This window comes from Thermobia domestica, chromosome 2 (assembly GCF_964235325.1).
Source record: "Thermobia domestica chromosome 2, izTheDome1.hap1.1, whole genome shotgun sequence".
NCBI classification, from domain to species: Eukaryota; Metazoa; Arthropoda; class Insecta; order Zygentoma; family Lepismatidae; genus Thermobia; species Thermobia domestica.
Window position 1 is genome coordinate 199,733,705 of NC_137455.1, and position 22,607 is coordinate 199,756,311.

Genomic DNA, 22,607 nt, shown 5'->3' on the forward strand with positions numbered 1-22,607 from the left:
GAGATCTTTCGATTGTTAAGTTATATCTCATTTGTGAACTTTCCCTCCCATATGTAATTCTATAATACTAATTCAGAATTTATCTATAAATAATATTATGAAATATTTAATCACTACCAAACTTTTTAGTAATCAGTAGAGCTATAAACTTTAGGTGATAAAGTTTCGTTTAAAAGACCCAAAGGAAGATCCGAACTTTTGCTTCAAAATAGATGCAGATTTCAAATTTAAATATTCATCCAAACAGTGCCAAAACTAATTAAATCATGTATAATGGCTCTGCCTAAACAAGTCCCAGAAGACAATGCTATCAAAGTCACTAGTCCGGAAAACTTTTGAAACAGATCGAATTTAACATTCAACGTTTCTTTCAGTGAGGCTGCATCTCCGCTCACTAAGTAATTATCGTGGTTATGTGGTTAGTGTATGCGCCTTCGGTGCAAGGAGAGCCGGCTACGATTCCCTGTGGGAGCTCATCTAATTCGGATCTAACGTTAACCTGTAGGTCCATGTCTTATATATCCCCGGTATAAAACTGGACGCCAAAGTCCAAATCAACTAGCAATCAACCCATTCAATAATTAGGTAAAACTTTGTATGTACAAAACACTCAACGAACCGATTGGTGAAGTCGTGATTGGTCAGTTTGATACTACCATCTCCCTTTACTTTCTATTCAGTAGCTTTCGCCTAACGGAACTAGGCTACAGTGTAGCGACAATTATGTGATGCCACATGCATTTGGCGTTCGTTCTTAATTATTACAACATTAAAATGAGGAAAAGAAGAAAAAAAAGTTTTAAAAGTGTGAAAAGGCGATGACATTGAAAAAGAATGCAAAAATTGTTTACGTTGAAAAAAAGTGCAAAAAGACGCAATCAAAGCACATGACTGTGTTTCCTTTGCAAGTCAATCTAATTTGGGCATTTTAATAGAAAAATAAAAAATAAAGTGCAGCACCAGAAGTTCATAGCTCTAGTTCTCTGCTCTAGTAGCAGTAAAGTGCAAATGCTTTAACAAGACTTTTCACTCGTCGTTTGTTCCGAGTCACGTGCTCAAGTCTAGTCTAAAATGGCAAGAAGAGGATGAATTTTCCTCACAAAAGTTACGTGATATATCCGATTATGAGCACATGCTGCAGAGTCAATGAAAATTGATGAAACTCCGTTGCAGAGCAGACATTGTAAGTCCCTGTGAAACCTCACTGAACGTTGAAAGTGTCTTGCTGCAGTCATCCTTCTTTGGTGGAGTTATTTGTCCGTGTTAATTACGTGGATTAAGCCCTTGTATAATTTTTCGTCTGTCACCTGTTTCTGTGGGAAAATCTTATTTATGACGCTGAACGTAACACCGCGCCTTCCTAATCCGCTTAGAGCAGCTATACATTTCCAAGATTTTGCTGCGTTGTTCACGGATCGTGTACTCTGGTCTCGGAGGAAATTCCGCGCGAAGCGTTCCACTGGGAACATGAAAGAGTAACAAGGAAGCGAATAGGCTAAAAAAGGGAAATGCGCATACGGCAGCGATATGTCAACCTTGGGTATAATCATCTGGTTCTAGTCAATTTGCAACTAGCTATTCTCCGTGTCCAGTTCAATTATGTCACTATGTGCCAAGAAGGATAAATACTAAATGATAAATTTAAATATGATTTTGAGTATAATTTAATTTAAATATTACACTTAATGATTTCTAAGCGTTTTATGGCCAAAATAATAATAATAATAATAATAATAATAATAATAATAATAATAATAATAATAATAATAATAATAATAATAATAATAATAATAATAATAATAATAATAATAATAATAATAATAGTCCAAATGTAACATAGATGTCACTGAGCTTAACAAAATATTCTCAGTGAATGTTTTGATGAATAATATTCGAGGAAATTGAGAAACAAATGAACTTAAATATTGTTGCTGCACTATAATCACGCTATCTATTAAGATGATTCTAATACTGAAGTATACTCTACACAAACTTCTCATTATGACTCCAACGAGACGACAGTATTCAGTATCATTACTGAGATATATTCCAAAATTAGGATTAACTTTTAAATTTAATTTTGTAAAAACGATAATATTGTCCCAAAGATAACACAGATTTATACAGAATGTCCCAAAAGAAATGCAACCTAAATTTTAATCGAGTATATTTTTTAAAGTAAGAATCATAAAGAATTGATTTTTGTAACAAAAGTTAGTGTTGTCTATGGAGATATTTTTGAGAATTAGACCAATGAGACAAATTGCGACGTTGAATTTTAGTAATTGTTCAAATGACCACAAGTGTAATTTTTTTTAAAATAGCAAATTGCTTATAATCAATAATATTACGAGGAACAGAAAGAAAAAGAATCAATCGAGGTAATTCTTAATGTAAATGTTTAGTATGCATCAATATTTATCACATGGGACAAAAAAACTGCATGTTGCTTTGCATCGTTGACAGTTGTAAAGACTATTTTTTACGTATTGAGAAAGAAACTTTTTTCTCTTTGCATAAAATAGCGCATTCTGGCAACAATGTTCCAGCAAAAATACTAACAAAGTTGTAACTCATCCTCGAACATGTTGGGCAATGTGATTTATCAATAAAATATTTTTTGCGAAAAAAAAATACGACAAAAATAATTACTCACCTGCAGCTGTCAACTCTGTACTAATCGATAAATCACATCGAGCTGAAGAAAATGCAATGCTTTAAGGGTAAATTCTCATGCGTATTTTGGGAGATAATCGAGAAAAACGAATTTTTATGGCGTTAGAAAGCATGTTGTTTGTTACTATATACTATATTATAAATTCTACCAACTCGGCGGTGGCTCAGTGGTAGAGCGTTCACCTCTGGTGCTTTGGGTCCCGAGTTCAAACCCTGCTCCTGCCAATTAAACTTTGTGGTGGACAAACACCGTGTGCGTGGGTTTTCTCGGGGTTCTCCCGTTTCCTCCCACTTTCTTCATTCCACCTTTTCATTAATCTTTCATAATCACCGTCCCCTTTAGCATAAGCGGCAGAACAACCGTGGGACGTAAAACTCATATATTTCATTTCATATCATTTCATGTGATTTTGCTGATAACCCATAAACAAATATATGATAAATAACTTTAATATGTGATAGTCATTTGTCACTAAAATGTTCACAAACGATAGCTTACTTTTGAGACTGACTTTTCCGAAAACATAATTTTGTTCGTATTTCATATATAAATCTTTCAGTAATAAGTACAGCATAACACGATTTAGTTTAAGAAATTAAAGCGAGAAATTGATTGCGGTGTCTGTATTTTTAATTATACATATGAATATACATATTAATATTTATTTATACATATAATAATAATAATAATAATAATAATAATAATAATAATAATAATAATAATAATAATAATAATAATAATAATAATAATAATATAGTCTATGCATGATGAGTTATTAATGCTTTTGTATTCTGAAACAGGACTTTTGGTTGGGTTTTAGTATGTAAAGGTCCGGCTCTCCTGAAATAGTCTTGGACCCCCCAAGAAAAACTTGCTGGGTACACCCCTGATTATATGTAAAGGAAAATAAACAATTACTCCTGATAGTACTTATGCAAGATTGTAATACACAATTCAGTGTTTCCTGAAAGTTCAAATTGTACAGTCAGCGTCGAAAGTTCTTGCCGTTTAGTAAAATTTTTGTGGGAATAACGGTGGTATGTCCAGAAAATTACATTCTTTTCAATTTGCTGAAAACTGTACTCAAATTGTTCTTTCATTCTGAAGTTATTTACTAAACTAATTTCATCAAACGGAAAGAAGAAAAAAACTTTTTCCAAAGCTTGTACAAATTAGTTTTTACCGAAAGTAACAATATCTCACGTTTTGTAAATTGTTAATAGTAACGGAGAATACTTCAGTATGTAAGCCTATCTCATATTATTTGTGTAGCTTTATTGTATATTTACTTATGTAGCTATGTATTTCAGAATTTTCGTGTATGTTATCGAAGAAAAATGCATGTATTCCCATCACTTGTATCTTTATTCAATGTCTTATGTATGTACAGTCAAAATTTCTTTCCGTTTGATGAAATTAGTTTCGTAAGTAACTTTATAATGGAAGGGACAGTTTTCAGTAAATAATTAAAAAGAATGTAATTTTCTATACTTTCGTTAGTGGGAAATTTATCACACTAAAACTTTCGATACCACCATTATTCCCAAAATACATTTTACCAAACGGAAAGAACTTTTGTTGCTGACCGTACAACATACAGTGCTATAGTGGGTTTCTGGCTGCTTTCAACAATTAAAAACATCCAATAAACTATATTAAATTAAATTATTATTATTATTTGTACAGGAAACTAAACTTTCGATAAATTGAAAAATGCTCAGTGGATTTTGTCCGATAATAAGAAAAAAATTAACAGGTCACGAAATCTCAAACGTTTTGTAATTACTCTATTGCACTCTAATCGTCCGTTTTTGTTCCAGAGACCCCGTTGGAAACCAGTGTTCGTAGTTTGAGGGGAAACTTCCCTAATTTAGGGCAATTTTATAGGTAAGTTTAGCAAAAGGAGAAATTTTTCGATAAAATGTGAAAATTCAGGGAAATTCTCATGCAGCTTGATTGATAACATGTTGATTGATATACATGCTTAAATTTTTGTATTTTCTTCAGAAATAAACCAATTCAATAGCAATAGTTTGTGTGTGTTTGTTCAAATTAGCATAATTTCCAGTCATTATTGGCTGCGTGTATTTGTGTTTTTGTTCAAAAAAAGTGAAAGAAAAAGTGGAAAATAAAGCAAAAGCCAAATGAATGAAGCAAATGTGTTTGGAACTTCTTTTAATATGGTTAAATTAAACTTATTACATAACTTCTGTCTAAATTCTACATTCAGTAAACTAGAGAAAATTTGATCAGAATAGGAAAATTTTGTCAGTAGAGCGATTTTTTTTTTTTTTTTTTTTTTTTTTTTTAAGGAAACCTACGAACACTGTTGGAAACAAGAACACCTCAGAGGGACTTAAAGCCCACGTTGAAAACACTGGTTAGTCTCTACTTATACGATATTACTTATAAGAAATATTTAATAGAAAATCAAGAATATTTTCCGTAATTCGAAAACTCATCAGTTAAATTTATTAGCTTTTGTTATCCATTGTACGTACCACTACATAATAAAAACTGAAGAAGCTTCAGTCTACGCAATTATTAATACTACAGATAAACATTTCTAACAGATAAAAGTGAAAAGAACGAAAGAAAGATTTAGAGCTCAGATTGTTATCCTGGTCGTATCTATCAAGACAAGAGTACAACTCTCTTCTTTTGCGTTGAAAACAACACAAAAAGAAGCCACGTTTACTTTTCTCAAAACTTTCTCTACTAATACAATACGCATAACTTTATGTAATATCATCCTTCATGCTCAATGATTATCTTTAGATATCGAATGTCACAAAATATTAATACGATAAGGATACACCATTAAAATTGCAGTTCCGTATACCTATAACATGCTATTATACCTCACGATTTTCACTCTTTAACAAATTATGTCTTTCAACCATTTTCCATTAACTCTATTGTTACTTCCTCCTTATAATTCATTAGAACTCTTATTCTGCACGCACATGAACTAAATAAAAAGAATTCATGGCTTAAACTCTCATATAATTAGCACTAAAGTTCATTTTTATTAAAATATATATATATATATATATATATATATATATATATATATATATATATATATATATATATATATATATATATATATATTCATTACGGTAGTTTAGTCCCACAATAATGAATGACGTAATAAAAGTGGCATAATGGTTATATTTTATCACAGTTTATCTTTTTCAATCTACTAAGAAAAGTTTTAACACTCGTCATATTGTCTCTTATTGTTTCATGACTATACAAAACTAAGTCTTCAATAGTCACAAGCAGGTTAATCTCTTTTATTAGGATCACGCAAAGTGGTCTTACAAAATTGTAAAATATTAGTCCGTCCATTACTTTACTCGACAACTTTTGAACGAAAGCGATTTTTTATTTTATTTTATTTTATTTATTTATTTTTGCAATAGACAGCTAAAACGATTATTTCGTCCAAGTTCATTAATGGAATTAACCAGTTAACATGTCACATCCGGTAACAGTGACTTAACGATTGTTATCCCATTTCATTCATAGATCTACGTTTCATGTAACGTTAATATGCAAACCTCGAAACGTCGAAGAGATGTGGGTTGCATAAAATCTAGGCGAAATATTTACACACATTCTTGATTCGTAATAAATGCAAGCTCCTTCATTCATAAATGTATGTTTCATGTGATCTTTACTGTCTTTAATAGAGTTAATTAATTTATTTATACTAACAAAATTAACAAAGGATATGCTTTCTTTCATTAATAAGTTGTAAACATTTTAATGGCACCCCAATTTATGCAACTTGAACAACCAGATATACTGCGTACGAAGCACATACAATATTTAGGGTGTCTACAAAACGAGAGGAGAGAGATCTCTTCCAGTAGAAAACAGATTTCTGAGGCAAGATGTCAGTTTCATGAATTCTTTTGGAAACAGGACAAAATCAACTCCTCTCTGGTATTGAATTAGGATTGCCAATTGGCCGGTATTTTACCGGCTGACATATATTTTTGTAAGGCTCAACTACATTTTTCAAGGTTTAAAATACAATTCTTCTTAACCTGTTTTGAGGATTATAAACAAGTGCCTGGAATTTTTGCCTGGAATTTTATTTTTTCAGGGGTAGCAACCCTATAGTCAACTCTAGTAGTGTTTGTAGAATGAGAGGAAACTTACCTAATCTAGCAAGGTTTAGTAGCAATAATCTTTAACAAATATGAAAATTTTGGGTCAAAATGCTGAAATAATAATAATAATAATAATAATAATAATAATAATAATAATAATAATAATAATAATAATAATAATAATAATAATAATAATAATAATAATAAGTCTGATTGGGTTGCAGACCAAATTTATGGCCCAATTTTCCTTTTATCTTATATTGAGAACAATGAAACATGAAGAAATGAAATGAAATCTTTAAGTTTTACATCCCCTGGACATGCCAGCTAGGCTAAAGAAGACGGTGATGATGAGAAATGAATAAGATGGTGGAATGAAGAAAGTGGGAGGAAACGGGAGAACTCCGAGAAAACCCACGCACACGGTGTTTGACCATCACAAAGCTCACTTGGTTCGAGCTGGGATCGATCCAAGGATCTCAAGACCGCTCTACTACTGAGCCACAGCGGCCCAGTGAAACATGAATTCTCTTCAATTACCTTCAAAGCTTTTTTCTATTTTAGGTCTTGGCAAATAACTTATCCCCCTTCCCTGACCATCTTTACCAAAAGTGCTCATCTGAACAGGGTATAAAAGTAGTATGTGAACGATGTTTAATTAGAAACATTGGCAAATACACTAGCACCATAAAAAATGTATACTGTCTATTGATTAATTTGTATTTAAGTAACTTGTCTTCAGCGAGGCTATATAGGATTTAGACCTACCTTAAAAATGGAATTTACAGTACTGTAATGGATTCGATGCTGTTTCGTCGCCGGAAATCAAACTCGGGAACTTGTGCACCAAAGGCACACTGAACCAGTAACCCATGTGCATGAAATGATATTACGAAGTTTTTTTTTTTTTTTTTTTTAATTTTGTGAACTGATATATTTGACATATTTCTTTATCATATATCGAAACTAGTACAGGAAAACGACTGTTTACAATCTACGGAAAATTCATGAAAAATGGGAATTTTTTGTGTCGTTAGTGGGAAATTTATCACACTAATACTTTCGATCTAATCACACATTGACGTATTCTCAACAATAGCATTCAAATTTTATTTTAATAATACCCATTATTGAAGCTTGTTGCTCTAGTTACTAGTGTCTCATCTTTTCAGAACGAATGAAAAGGATTAGATCCTAATTTGTTCAGCCGAAGTGTAAAACAAACATCAATTCAAAAATCATTCCGTCCACAGTCAATTTTTGATCACAGGGTAGTAATTAAAAAAAAAAAAAAAAAAAGTTGCAATGGGAAGTGTGAATGATAAATTCTCTGTCCTCTACTGCGTTCCTAGATAGTCTTCGTATCTTCGATGTTCATGTAAGTTCATTCTATTTTTCTTCTTCTAGTAACAGTAGAATAGTGAACTGTATATGTGATTTCATCGGTCATGAATTTGTAGATTAAGTTTAATACAGTGGTGCCCACCCCCCCCTTATGTCTATGACGCACCCCCCAATTGTCTATCCGTAGGTGTTCTTCCATGAAAAAAATCTTCTTTTCGATTAATTTTACCCCCCCTCATCAAACATATTTATATAGATTTTAACCCCCCCAAATATTTCAATGACGCAGTTTGCGTCATAGCCCCCCCTTGTGGGCACCCCTGTTTAATAGATAAATTTTCAGAATTATTAGTGTAGAATTTGGAGTAAAAAGTTATTTATCTTCACAATGAAAGTAATTAGTAGAGAAACTTTTGTGGATAAGTTTTTGTGCATGCGTTATGTTTAGAATTTTCTTTATGTCATGACTAGAATCGATTTTGTTTTCAAGCAAATTAATATACATTAAATGTAGATCCACATAGTTAATTCCATTCGATTTTTAGCAATCCTTAATCTTACGCTTATTGTAGAGCAGAAAACCTAGAACAATTCATGATTGATGATCGTTTTCTTTACTTTTTTCATTTTTCTTTCATTTTTTTTTTTAAATTGCTGTATAGTGAAGTAGTTCAATAATTATTTCTAAGTTTTTGATGGGTTTCCTTATCGGTTCTATTAAGTGGTGTCTCAACTTTAGGTAAATGGTCAACATAACTCGGCGATTTATTTGTGTGTATGTCTGTGTATGATAGATTATATTATTTGCTCGTATTCGGTAACGATTTAAAAGTTGATGCCCAAATCCAGTCAATTCCAAAATCTTAGTTTTTTAGAAAATGGAAAAGTCCTCCAGTGTTTATCTTTTATTATCTTTCAGCTTAATGTCCTACAATTATGCCTGTTAGACTAAGGGAGACGAATGACTAAGGCAAGTGAATGATCATGGAAGAATTGGTGGAATGAACATGTGGGAAGAAACGGGAGTACTTTAAGAAAACCCATGGAGACGATGTTGTCCACCACAAACTTACTTGGGCAGGGATCGAATCTGGAATCCACGCACGAGAAGTAAGCGTTCTGCCACTGACAGGTGAGTCACCGTACTCCCCTTTATCTTATACTATATTACGCTAAAAAATACTGTACGTAGTTTCTACTTTTCCTACTGGTCTAGTAGCTAGTACGAGCGTCTTTTTAGTGCATATGGTCCTGGGCACGATTCCGTTGAATTAAAATTTGAATGCAGTTAGGATTTAACCTTAAACTTACGTTCATGACTCATATAGACTAGGTGATGGAAAGAGAATTTAAACTTCAACAACCAAACAAGTATGTTCATTCAACAACTATCAACTGTAGCGATAGGTCTATATCTTCGAAAAACTTATGTCTTTTTATTAAAAAAAAAAGAAAACTAAATTAGTATCGTAGCAAAATCAAAAACAGTCTGAAGTTTCTTTACAGTATTCCGTCTTGTTCGTTATCAATAAGTTTAACCTCCTCGTTACAAAATAGAGAGAGAGAGAGAGAGAGAGAAAACTACTTCTAAATTTGAAGTTAAATTTAAATTTACAAATATTAGTAGACATCTCCCGAAACAGAGAGCTCTAGGAACATTCCCCATAAATTTCTTGCTTCTATAAATGATTCTAAAAGGTAATCCAAAACTCAAATGTATACCCGTGTTGCGCTTTGAACTTAATAGATGAAGGTAAGACGTGTCATTGCATTATAGTTTTTCACCAAAATAATGTTTCTTAGCTGAGAGTAGCATTTGATACATTTTCAATTCAAGTGAGATAATAATGAAATATTAAGTATTAAGGTATTTTCATGTCTAATACAGAAACGAGACGAGACTTTAAAAAAAATACGAGAACGACACGTAAAAACCTTATTTTAAGCTTCATCTCATCTCGTGGGTAACATTTCTTAACTATAGCGTCACTATACAGGGTGGCCCAAAAATAGGTATACAGTACCGTACTGATCAGCTCATTGCATTTCATGTCATTTCTTATTGCTATCCATCAGGTAGACTTAATTTCTTTAGTATTTGTTCTTAATGTGTTTTTACTTATATCTTAAGCCCAGGAGAGTCGAAGCAAATAAACCCATAAACTAGAATATTATACTTGATCAATGCATGGGTGAATACCTACTTTTGGGCCACCCTGTATTGAGAGAAATAAATTCTTTTATGTTTACAGGAAGTTTTAATGCACTACAAGGCCGTTTAATTCTGAAACTAGAAAACAAATCATGAAACAACATATAAGATAAAATAAACAACAAAGAACAATAGTAAATGTATAAAATAACAGCTTAATATATTTACACTATTATCCTTAATTGATTTCTATAACCACCAGCTGTGGTGAAGACATTGGTTCTCCGTGGTCAAGAACTCACATTAAAGCAAAATCCGTGAAATAAGGTGCATCTGATAAATACTCATCTCGGTATTTTATAGAACACAAATTCTGCAGAAGTACGAACATTGGACTAAAATAATTGAAATTTCGACATAATGCTATTGTTTACAATCTTTAGTAATAATAATAAGGCAAATCAGTCATGGAACGCTGTCTTTCTAAGGATTGAACATTTGGAAGACGAGCTAGTAGTTTGACATTGACAATAGAAGTTTTGACTTGGACTATTTGCAAGAAAGAAGTTTAGGACAACATTGATTTGTGTCAAGTTTCAAGTGGTAGTCATACTGTAGATAGGTGAGCAACTCTTTGATTGAGTAGAAGATTATTTTATAAAATATGGTAACGACAGGAAGACTGATTTCAGTAAATCTGTAAATCAATCCAAGTAGCTTCACAGCTTTTGAAGCATAGGACTCTACGTGTCTCGCATAAAATTCGAATGGGATTGAAGATTATTTCATAACTATTATGAAATAAATATTGCAGTTAGTAAAGAATAATGTTTAGATAACTAAAGGAGGATTTTTTAAAATAAAGGTTTTGGATGTCTTTTGATTGAAATCAAATTAGCCCTAGCAATTTTGAGTTATTTAAATGATCAAGTAAAAAAATAATAGTTGGTCACACAACATTATTATTTTTAGACCATCGGATATGAAGGTGTGAATTTTTCTATGTATTAGATTGAGGCACATGAAATGTCCGCTTTGCATCTTCACTCATTGCAGCTACACAACACATAGTTAAACTAAGGTTATGTGTCTAGCATCACAAACTCAGTACACGTCGAGCAAATAGGTTAGGGTACTCAGATAGCCAGGTGGCAGTGCGTTATTGAACAGGATCAAATGAAAGTGCACAGTGGAGAACTGCTATTGCACATAGCTTACAAATTCAAAGCACATCAAGTCGAAAAGAAAAATATAAATAAAACATTAACAGTGCTTTTGGGTCAGGACTGGCGAATGAACGCAAAATTCGCCATTGGTATATCAAATTTGGTTCCGATGACATAAAAACTAACTAACTCTATGGATGGGCTATGGAACCCGGATGTTCAATGCCGCGTTCACAAAAGCTCTCCACAGACTTCTATCCTTAGCCAACTGGATCCAGTTTTTACTTTGTATTCCTATTTCTGCAAGGTCCATCTTAATATTGTCTTCCCATCTGCGCCTAGGTCTTCCTAATGGTCGTTTTCCGATTGGTCTTCCAGTTAAGACTTTGAAAGCGTTTCTACTTTCTTCCATTCTAGCTACATGACTTGCCCACCTAAGCCTCCTAGACTTGATGACCCTAACAATGTTGAGTAAATCGTATAAATTGTGTAGTTCTTCGTTATGAAGTTTCCGCCTTTCCCTATTCCCGTTCCTCTTGGGTCCGAATAGTTGTCTCAGGATCTTGTTCTCAAATAGTTTCAGTCTACGTTTCTCCCTCAGACTAAGCGACCATGTTTCGCAACCATACAGTACAACTGACATGATTATCATTTTATACATGTTAAGTTTCAAATTCCTCAACAGAATTCGCGACGACAAGAGATTTTGAACCGAATAATAACACAATTCCCTGGTTTTAGTGGACATTTAATTTCTTCGTGAATATGATTTTCGTCTGTTAATATTGATCCTAGATATTTGAAAGTATCCACTGTATCAAAAATATTATTTAATATTTTAACGGATCCATACTTTCTGTATTACAGTCCCGACGCACTTCCATGTATTTAGTTTTCTCTGCATTTACTTCTAAACCCATGTCCCTGCAAGCGTTTAATAAGACCTCTGCATTTCTTTCTATTGTTCTCCTATAATCCCCTATTAAATTTACATTATCAGCATATGCCATAACCTGGTAAACACCGTTCAACTCTAGGCCCTGGTTGCTATCTTTGATTTTCCTTTGTAGTGCATTCCAGGACAAAGTTGAATAATTATGGCGACAACGCATCTCCTTGCTTCAGGCCATTCTCGATGTGAAAGCTCGTGGACAAAAATTTTTCTGCCCGGACTTTACTTTGGGATTCATTTAAACATGCCTTAATTAATCTAATTAGTTTTTTCGGTATTCCGAATTCTGTAAGAACGCTGTACAATGTTTCTCTTCTAACCGAGTCGTAAGCCTTTCTACAATCGATAAATAATTGATGTAAAGGGTATTGTACTCCCACTACTTTTCGAGTATTTGGCGAATGGTAAATATTTGGTCGATAGTTGATCGATTTCGTCTAAATACGCACTGATAATCTCCAATAATTTCATCTGCGTAGGGGGTCAATCTTGCTAATAGCATGTTTGAAAGAATTTTATAGGATGTTGACACAAGAGAAATGCCTCGATAATAATTATTACAATCAGTTTTGTCGCCTTTCTTGTGAATTGGAACAATAATTGATTATTTCCACTCTTGTGGCAATTCTCCCTTGTTCCAAATAAGGAGAATGAGTTTGTGTATTTTGTTCCACAATATTTCGCCTCCAACTAAAATTAACTCAGCCGGAATTTCGTCTACACCCGGAGATTTGTGTTTCTTTTATTTCTTTATAGCAATTTCTACTTCTGTTCGGTTAGGTTCTGCAATATACGATTCTGTGGTGTGTATCTCCCTTTCTCCAAGAACATTAGTTTTTGGCTACGTGTTAAATAAATCGTCAAAGGAATCTTTTCATCTATTTAAGACGCTATCTGTATCAGTGAGAACTGTTCCGTCAGCTTTCTTTAAATAAGCACGAGATTGATGACCTTTCTTAAATTCGTTGATCTCCTTATACATGTCCCGAATATTTTTATTTTTACAATTATCTTCAAATTCCTGAATTTTAGCTTTCAAAAAATCGCGTTTCTTTGTCCTAAAAGTTTTGAAAGTTTCCCCCCTGATGTCTACGAAATTTTGTGTAGTTATTGCATTCGGATTTTGTAGCCAACGTAATTTTGCTGTTTCCTCTTCTCCGCTAGTTGAACTGCATTTCTGGTCGAACCATGGTTTGTTCCAATCTCTTTCCGCATGTTCCAATTTTTCTTTTGCTGAAATGTTAATGCTATCTCTAATTTCAATCCAAATATCCTACTACGAAACTTCTAAAGCCGAGTCGTTCCGGTGACATAGCATTACAAAATGAGCCCTGTGGACACCGATCAATATGTTTGGATGAGCTCTCATGAACATTGTGGAATCAGATCCTCCGAAAAATATTCTGACATTGCATACAAGTTACACGTATATTATATAACTGTCGATCGACGGCTCCGATAAGATGAAAAAGTTGGATTTAGGGTGCCACATAAGTTGACATAAACCAACAAGAAACGCCCTCTTCAGTCGTGCAGTTCTCTGAGTGTAAGGAATAGCTGTGGACGTTTCCTGCATGAAAAATTGGGTCTGCTGAAATAATCGTAAATGGTCAAGACAATCATACTCGAGGTCCGAAAGGATTTCACAAACTACCCCTCTACTCAAACATTGTATTATTGCTGTTATGGTGATCTATGGTGGGAGTGATCCACCATGTCTTCCTCAGGCGAAGTGAAACTATCAACGTAAATCATTCTAGTGCTAAGTTCCATGAAATGCACCACAAACGGCCATTCAGCAATGGCCAACATACATGATGTTCTCATGTTGCACGACATTGTTCGCCCACGTGTCACGCAACGGACAATGAAGGCTCTCCATGAGTTTCAGAATAAAACTCTTTCTCACGTAATGTGTTCGTCCGTTATCTCATTCACTGACTTCCCTCTTCCATCAAGTCGATCACTTTTTGAGAGGAAAGACGTCTGATGATCAGGCGGTGCAACATGCGGTTGAGGATTTCTTCGCTTCCTAGACTCCAGGCTTCTTTCACCACGGAATCCAATCATTGGTTGGGCGGTGGCAAAAGTGTCTGATTGCAGACGGCGACTGTTTTGATTAACCAGGTATTGTGATTCTAATTTTGAGGATGCGTTTGGAAATGACGCACCTGAGGCGGATATTTCATTCGTTGAACTTAATATAAAATAAGTTTTACGCGCGAAACAACCGTATTTCTAAATCTGTTATGAGTCGGGGAGATATTTGTTTCCCCCTGCCTAAGTGTTCTATCTAAATTCAGTTCTAGCCAGTTTAGCGCTCGTCATTCGATCTAACGTACCTAAATGGTCCATTAAGCCTGTAGAATAAGGGTAGGGTGGTCAGTTCTTCTTTTCTTTGGTTCTAATAGGATATAGAAAAATGAAATGTAGGAACCTGTGGCAAAGAGAAAGATTGAGAATTAGTATTAGGGAAATCACATACATAGGAACTAAATAATGATTACTTGTTTACACAAATATTAACTTTTACACGTAAATTCATAACTCCTATGTTAAAAAAGAAACGGAAATCTTTTAATTTAGGTCCCACTCTACACGCTATAAGCTAAAAAATGACCTATGATTATTGAAAGTGTGAAAGGTATTGATGAAATGAGAATGTGGGAGAAAACTTGAAAACCTCGAAAAAGCCGATGGACATGATATTGTTAACCAAAATTCACAAGACCTGGGATCAAACCAGGAATACCTCACACCAGAGATGGTTGCTCTTCCACTGAGCCCCCTCACCCTCATATTACAACATTAAGAAAATTGATCCTTGATAGAGTTAATTTTTAAGGAGCGAATTATTATGAAACGAGCTCTTCTAGTGTTCGTCATTCATGTCTGTGTATGATACAAAATTCAGAGTGGCGGGAGAGCTCCTTCGTGGCTAAGCGTACGCGCCTTTGGTGTGGGACCCGATTCCCGGTGGGAGCTCACGTGGTTCGGATTCCATGTTAATCAGTAGCTCACGTCTCATATAGCCTTGCTGCTGAAAGGAACGTTAAACTCAAAATCAACTCAACTCAGAGTGACGGGAATGTAGATTCACCGCTAAAGATTCTTCGAATGATTTAAATTCGACATACAATTCATTCCTTCGATAATGGCACATTTCAATTATTATATAATCTTTTATACGTTAAAATAAAAGATTAGCACTTAACCAAAATATTCAGTAGTCGTTCTAAAACTTTCGGTGCGTGAGATTGGTGTTCGATTACTAGTCGGAGCTCATATGGTTCAGATCCCACATCAAGCAGTAGGTCCACGTTTAATATAGCGTCGGTTCTGAAAGGAACGTTAAACTTGAAATCAACCGACCAATCGTATTCTTTGAAAAATACGAATTCCAGATTTTCTGATTATTTCAGAAGGCAATGAAAATGTTTCGAAAATTCGTTAAGGAAAAGAAGAAAAAGAGATATCAATACCAACTACGGAAAATTACTGCTCATGCCATAGTAGAATTCTTGACAATCACTGTTGACCGCAACTAGCATATTTAAGGAAAATGAAAGAAAAGTAGGAGCTATTTTTACCTCTTAATACATAGTTATCTGAGAAATCGAAATCGCTCGTCGTGGAGTGGTGATGTTTTCTCTTTCGCACACACCCTACCATTATCTCTATTTTCCTACCTTCCCTCAATGGAACCACACGTCTTTCACACTTTGACCACACTCAGACAGGACGAAAATTAGTATGGCTGAGGGAGAAAGAAAACAAAGTGAAAAAATGTATTGCCTGAATCCTTTGGCAGAGAGAAAGACTACTGTGGATCTATAGGAATAGATTTCTTCCATGGACGTTGATTCTGTGAACAAGCAGAGCGGTAAATTGCTGTCTTCCCCTCAACTGCGGTTGCAGACAGAGAGAGATCAGAGTTTTCCAACAGCTGTAGATTGAGACTGAAAATTCTTACATGTCAGGGGAGCTATTATTCTTCTAGTTATTTACAAAGGATGGAAAATGATTGTTTGAATATAATTTTAGTAAGTAATAATGTCACAGTAAACAACACGTGAAAGAGTGATTTGCTTTTGGTAAACCAAACTGGTTATAAGATAAATTTTACAGACTAGGTTTAAATATAACATTTTATGTCAAATTAAATTAAATTTACTTTAAAATAAATAAATATTTGAAATAGTTTCTACTCGACATTGTCGTGTAGATTATTCTAAATTTGTCGAGTAGAAAGTCATTTAGTTTCAAATTAGCTCTGTATTCTACGAATAGATTACTATTTTGCATCCTGAACATTATACTAAGCTGATAATCTCAACAGCATTGCTTGTAGTCTATAAATCAAAGATGATATCCATAATTAATCCCATGAATATATAGCGAAATAGGTAGGTACTGTATAACGAAAGCTGAGTTTACTATAAGGTGTGCTTCTTGACCAAGTAGGTACCAGTATTTGACTGTTTTCTCTCTCTCTCTCTTTTTTTTTTTTTTTTTTTTTTTAGCTTCTCCTTTTCAGAAGTTAAGTATCATTATGTGTAGGAAAAACTGAAAACAAAGTCACGATTTCTCAATATTTAAGAAGGCTTTCTTATGAACACATCAAACACGTTATCTATTTGACTCCAATTAAAAGTCATTTGTTGGTCAGATTGGAGTTTAGCGTCCCTTTCAGCACGGAAGCTATATGAGACATAAACCTACAATTTAAGGTTTAATCCGAACCATTAAAACACTTTCAGATTTCAAGGCTCTTCCACCGGAAATCGAACACGGTATCCCGTGTACCAAAAACGTGAGCATTAACCACTAGCACAGGAGGGGGAGCAATAAAAAAAATTTCGTCTTTTTAACGTAACTGTATATAATAGAGCTTTTTGTTCCTCATTATTTGTATTAATTGGCTGGTTGGTTGGTTAGTTGGTTGGTTAGCGTCTCGCTCATCAACGAGGCTATATGAGACGTGAACCGACATCTCAATGTAAGACCCTAACCATATGAGCTCTAATCGCGAATCAAACACGGGTCTCCTGCTCCGAAGACTTGTACAGCGGGGGACACTTCTAAATGGTACAGCCATATGGAGATTTACGGCTAAAGTGCTCCACCAGTTGAGTCCGAAGTATTTGCCGGCAAGTATTGCAACCGAATTAACTTTAAAAGAAGGCGGGTGGCATAATCGCCAGGCACTGAAAATTCCCGTACACTTGGGCGAAATTCCCACTATCGTCTACAGCATCATTTCTCCAAATAAAATGAATCTACTTCTTATGGCAAACATATTACTTGATATTTGTTCTATTTGTGGAGATAAATTGAAACAAAAAATTGAAGTCCAATCCTGTTGCTGTTGGAATGAACACTCTTTCTGTCGTTTGATATAAAATGATTTTGCAGAGTCTGAATAAATATTCTGTCACTTCAGGAGGGTAGGAAGAGCGGATACCCCCCTCCAGCAGTATGAAAACACATACATTTAATCAAATGCTTAGTGAGAGTGAGCCCATTGGTATAGCACTTTTATGATTTCAATCTTTGCTCCCAAGCCATCTTATGTCATAGATGATGACCTTGGAAAACGAGAGATGCAAATATGATGAAACAGAGATACAGTCACATGCACAAATTTAGAATTTGAGACAAAATGATCGGATAGCATCCATATTTTGTCGAAAATTTTGATTTGGTAAGTAGACATGTAAAAGCTCACCCAAATCTGAGAGCATCCCACTACCAATTGTTGAATTCAAGTGAAGAACTCAGTTGAGAGCATCAGATGATTACGGAGGAGGAGAAACATCTTCAGATATGGGAAACAAATAATGAAAAAATGGACTGCTCTGAGCAGGACTCGAACCAGGAACCTTATGATTACTAAGCAACGACTCTACTCACTCATCCACGGAGCAACACTGAAAGCTAGGCAGTCATACGTCACAAACGTTTTTGTAAGAGGGAAAGCTAGGTCGACCGCGAGGGTGAATCAGTGGTCGCGATGATAAACAACCGAGTTTGTTTTTCGAAGTCCGAAAAAGTGAGCCTAGATCCGCCAAAATTCCCGCAGATATATCAGGACCGTAGCCAGAACTCGAAAGCAGGGGGGGGCGAGAGCACTTCTGGGGGGCCCAACCTGACTCCACGTTTTCATATCTATTGTTGCTATTTAACCTTTATACACTTGGCAAGAATTTGAACGAAATCGTAGGCTCTCAGGCTGGGGACCTAGGGGACCCCCTAATTACAAATTCCCCCTCATGTATAGCTCGTTGGAAAGCTTACGGAACACTGATTCCAACGAGGTATCACTTGTGGAATTCCTACCCTAATCGTAGAAGAAGAAAGTTCATAAACCTTTTTTAAAATACGAAAAAATTAGAACTTGGGGGAACTTGCAACCCATACAGACACCCAATGCTGACAAAACGATGATAATGTATATGCAATACACTTATTATAATAGTACTTTGCATTGCAGCAATTGCTACCATTTTTTAAAGCGAGAGAAAAATTCAGAAAAAAATCTATAAGGCGCCATGTATATAATTTTCGAAGGACTGTTACAGAAATTCGCGTTGGCAGCCCTGGTGAACCCTCTAATCATGATTGAAACACCGTTGGATATGTTATGGAACACAGATTGCAACGAGGCAACAAGAGTTATGCTTCTAGACCAATTCAGTGAAAAAATATCTCGTCTTATATGGAAGTCCAGAAAATAAATGTAATTTACGTAAAAAAAAAAAAAAAATGATACTTAAAAACTTGGCCAACCTTGTCCCTTTCCTACTTACCTCATATAAGTAACAAGTACTTTTGCAGGGTATTAGCGTGCAATTTTTATGACAGTACCCCCAATGGAGAATGCCCGCCAAAAAATTAAAAAAAAAAAGACACGAAATTTACCTTTCTCGTCTCCGCCGTGGTACTCCCCACATACATACAATGCATATCGGCGACAAGCTTCATCTTTCACGAAGACTTTGATACCAAAATTATCTTCCTAGCTTAATTAGGGGCTGAGTTATTAAGGTTTAAATTTCAACGCAGCAGATGCGTCCTTTGGCGTTTAAAGGTTAAATTACGATCATTGTATTCCCACACAAGAATTCAGAGTAGAAATAATCGAAAACTACACAGAAAATAATTAAGGGTCAGTAATGTGAAACATACTGTATAATGCATTATGTACTGTATATCAGATGACCAGCTTGCTATTTAAAAATATCCCCATACTCCCATCTATTTTACATTTATAGATCCGTATTTCCAATGTGTGAATTAAAGAACATTTTACAAGGGGAATAAAGTGAACATTTGAAAATTATCATGAGGAAATTCAAAATTTATATGAGACATCCAGCTTAACAGAGAGGAATTTCTCCATCATTCCCCTAGTAATTTGCACACTGCGTATCTCAGAATCTTTTCACTACATATTAAATGCATTTTTTTTTCTAAGACAAATTTGGAGAAAAAGTAACTCTAAGAGTTTGTATAAATTGAATTACATTGAAAACTTACTAAACAATGATATGTAATTGTTTGAAGTAAGATATAAAGCATTCATATGAAGGAATTAATACAGAAATAAAATAGATGAATAAGCTATACTATAGTTACAATTTGGACAATCCGTACTCCTCTATAATTCTGTACTGTGTGTAAAAGTTTAAAATTTTAGTTAAATGATCAAAGCCAATAACAAATAATGAATGTATAGCTGATTCATCAATTTATTTTTCTTGTGAATAAAACAATAGGGAGGGAGACAACAGTGGCTCAGTGTTAGAGCGTTCACGCTGGTTCGATCCCAGATCACGCCCAGGGGCGTTATTTGGGGAGGGCAGGGAGGGGAAATTGCCCTCCCCCTGAGTTTGAGATTTATATAGATTTTATCAATGGACTAGTAGTAATCAGTGAAAAACGCTAAATTTTACATATATCAAGAGGTCTTGCCCCCCCCCCAAGCAAAATCTGAAATGATGGTACTGCTCACGCCAAGTGAAGTTTGTGGTGGACAAACACCGTGTGCGTGGTTTTCTCGGGTTCTCCCGTTTCCTTCCACTTTCTTCATTCCACTAGCTCATTCATTTATTCTTATCATCACCGTCCCCTTTAGCCTATTCGGCATAACCGTGGCCCGTAAAACTCAAAGATTCTTTAAACAAAAGAAAAGAAAAGAAAATGCGTCTACTTACTTGACTTTAAAAAGCTCCAATCGCCTATTCTTCATTGCGTTGAACTTCTGCAGAACTTTCATGATGTCTATGTTTGCAGTTCGTTTCTTTTCAAACGCAAGAAACACCAGGTTGGCCAATCGTTTCTGACTCATGGAAAGTCTTTCTGGGCTATTTATGCGGGTCAACACAGAAAACGAAGATTCACATAACGCGGTACTGCATGCAAATGTTCGGATAGAAGCAAGTAGGGCATAAGTATCTTCATAAGCCATTTTAACCTTATAGATTTCACTGAAGGCGTCAGAAGAATTACATTTGCTAACATACGCCTTTGCAACAGCAAGTTCTTCTTTAGACGATATGGTAATTCCTAATGAAGATAAGTAGTCTGTTTTCGGAAGCTTGAGATTTTCTGCTGTAGTAACTGCGTCCAACAAAGCATTGTTACTGTGGAATCGTCTGTTAATTTCTATAAGAACTAAATCAGTCGACTCGTAGAACACCTGTCGCAAACACTCAACTTCTGTATTCCCTACACCAGTTGTTTCTGCTACAACAAAATCCTGTAGTGACGTACTTATTTTTCTTTTCCTTGAAGGGCGTTGACAAGCTTCTTCAATGTGGGTATCTTCTATCATGCGATTTGTTTCACCTACAATATCTCGAAACGTTTCATCATTTCGAATATTGTTCAATGTTTCCACAGCAGCATCAACTAGATTTCATGCAGTACTTAAACTTGTTTCATGCGACTGGAGAATTTTATCAACAGGATGAAGAATTTCAAGTATTTTTTCATCAATAATAAACAAAATCGGAACTGCAATTTCCCAACAGTCAGAATAAGTCCAGTACTTTCTGCTAATTCATCCCCATTAAAATTCCCGTTCTTAACCAATTTTAGCACCTCCAATATTTCCATATAATTCTCGCGAATTATTTGTATTACCCGTAAATGTCCTGACCAACGGTGTTCTAAAAGACGAGCAAGATTCCGACCTTCATACAAAGTAGCAATTTTACTTCTTTTAAGGAAAGTATAAAGCATGACACACTGATCAAAATGTTGTTTGACAAGAGGAATATCGTTCACACATTTAATTACTACTAAATGCAATCTGTGATTGAAACAATGTATGTAAGGAATATCACGTCCTAGTCGATGCTGTATTATTGCTTGCACTCCATCCTTCTTCCCGCTCATCACAGAAGTCCCATCGTAACACTGACTCAACAGTCTTGTGCAATCTAAACCATAGTCCCGAAGAACATTAAGTGTGAGATCGGCAAAGGAATCGGCGCTAAGAGATGGCAGAGTTTCTATGCTTAAAATAGACTCACGAACTTTTCCGTCCTTCACATATCGAATACCGATAGCCACATTTTCTCGATTGTTTTTGTCACGTGTTCCATCCTCCAATAGAGTGAACCATGGCACATCTGCACTGTTAATGTCATCAACAATATTTTCTCGAACAGTATCTGTCATCACTTGAATTATATCATTCTGGATTTCCGGAGATAAATAGGAAGCATTTTGAGGAATTTGTTTGTAACAATCGGCCAGTTTCTCGTCCTTTCTTAGTGTATATTCAAACATATTTCGGAAGAGGCTCTGTTCCTTGTGTTCTTCAACATTATAAGTCCCTCTCATTGGTAATTCATTCACAGCTAGGAACTGAATAATTTCCGCGGTGCTCTTTACATAATACTGATTTTTTCAAGTACACTTTGATTTACTAAAAGTGACACTGGTTTCCTTACAGCTGTGTGCTTTTGTTTCTCTGCCCACATATTCATCGCAACGATATGTGTGGTTGTTGCGGCATGTTTTATTAAACCTGCTTTTGATTTATCAAGAGCGGCCTTCCAGTTACTAAAACCTTTAGATGTAAAGGCTACTTCTTTACATCCATAAGGTTGAAACTGTCTGCATGCGTAACAAAACGCAGCATCCCGGGATTGCGAATATTCCAACCACGTAAATCTCTGAA

General features: G+C 34.9%; 1 protein-coding gene across 1 annotated transcript; it reads right to left on the bottom strand.

The window, feature by feature from the left end:
- Window positions 1-21,346: 21,346 nt before the first annotated feature.
- Window positions 21,347-22,267, bottom strand: LOC145679302 (zinc finger MYM-type protein 1-like). The gene has a single exon (XM_081749889.1). The coding sequence runs from the start codon at window positions 22,265-22,267 to the stop codon at window positions 21,347-21,349; it is 921 nt and encodes a 306-aa protein (XP_081606015.1).
- Window positions 22,268-22,607: the final 340 nt, after the last annotated feature.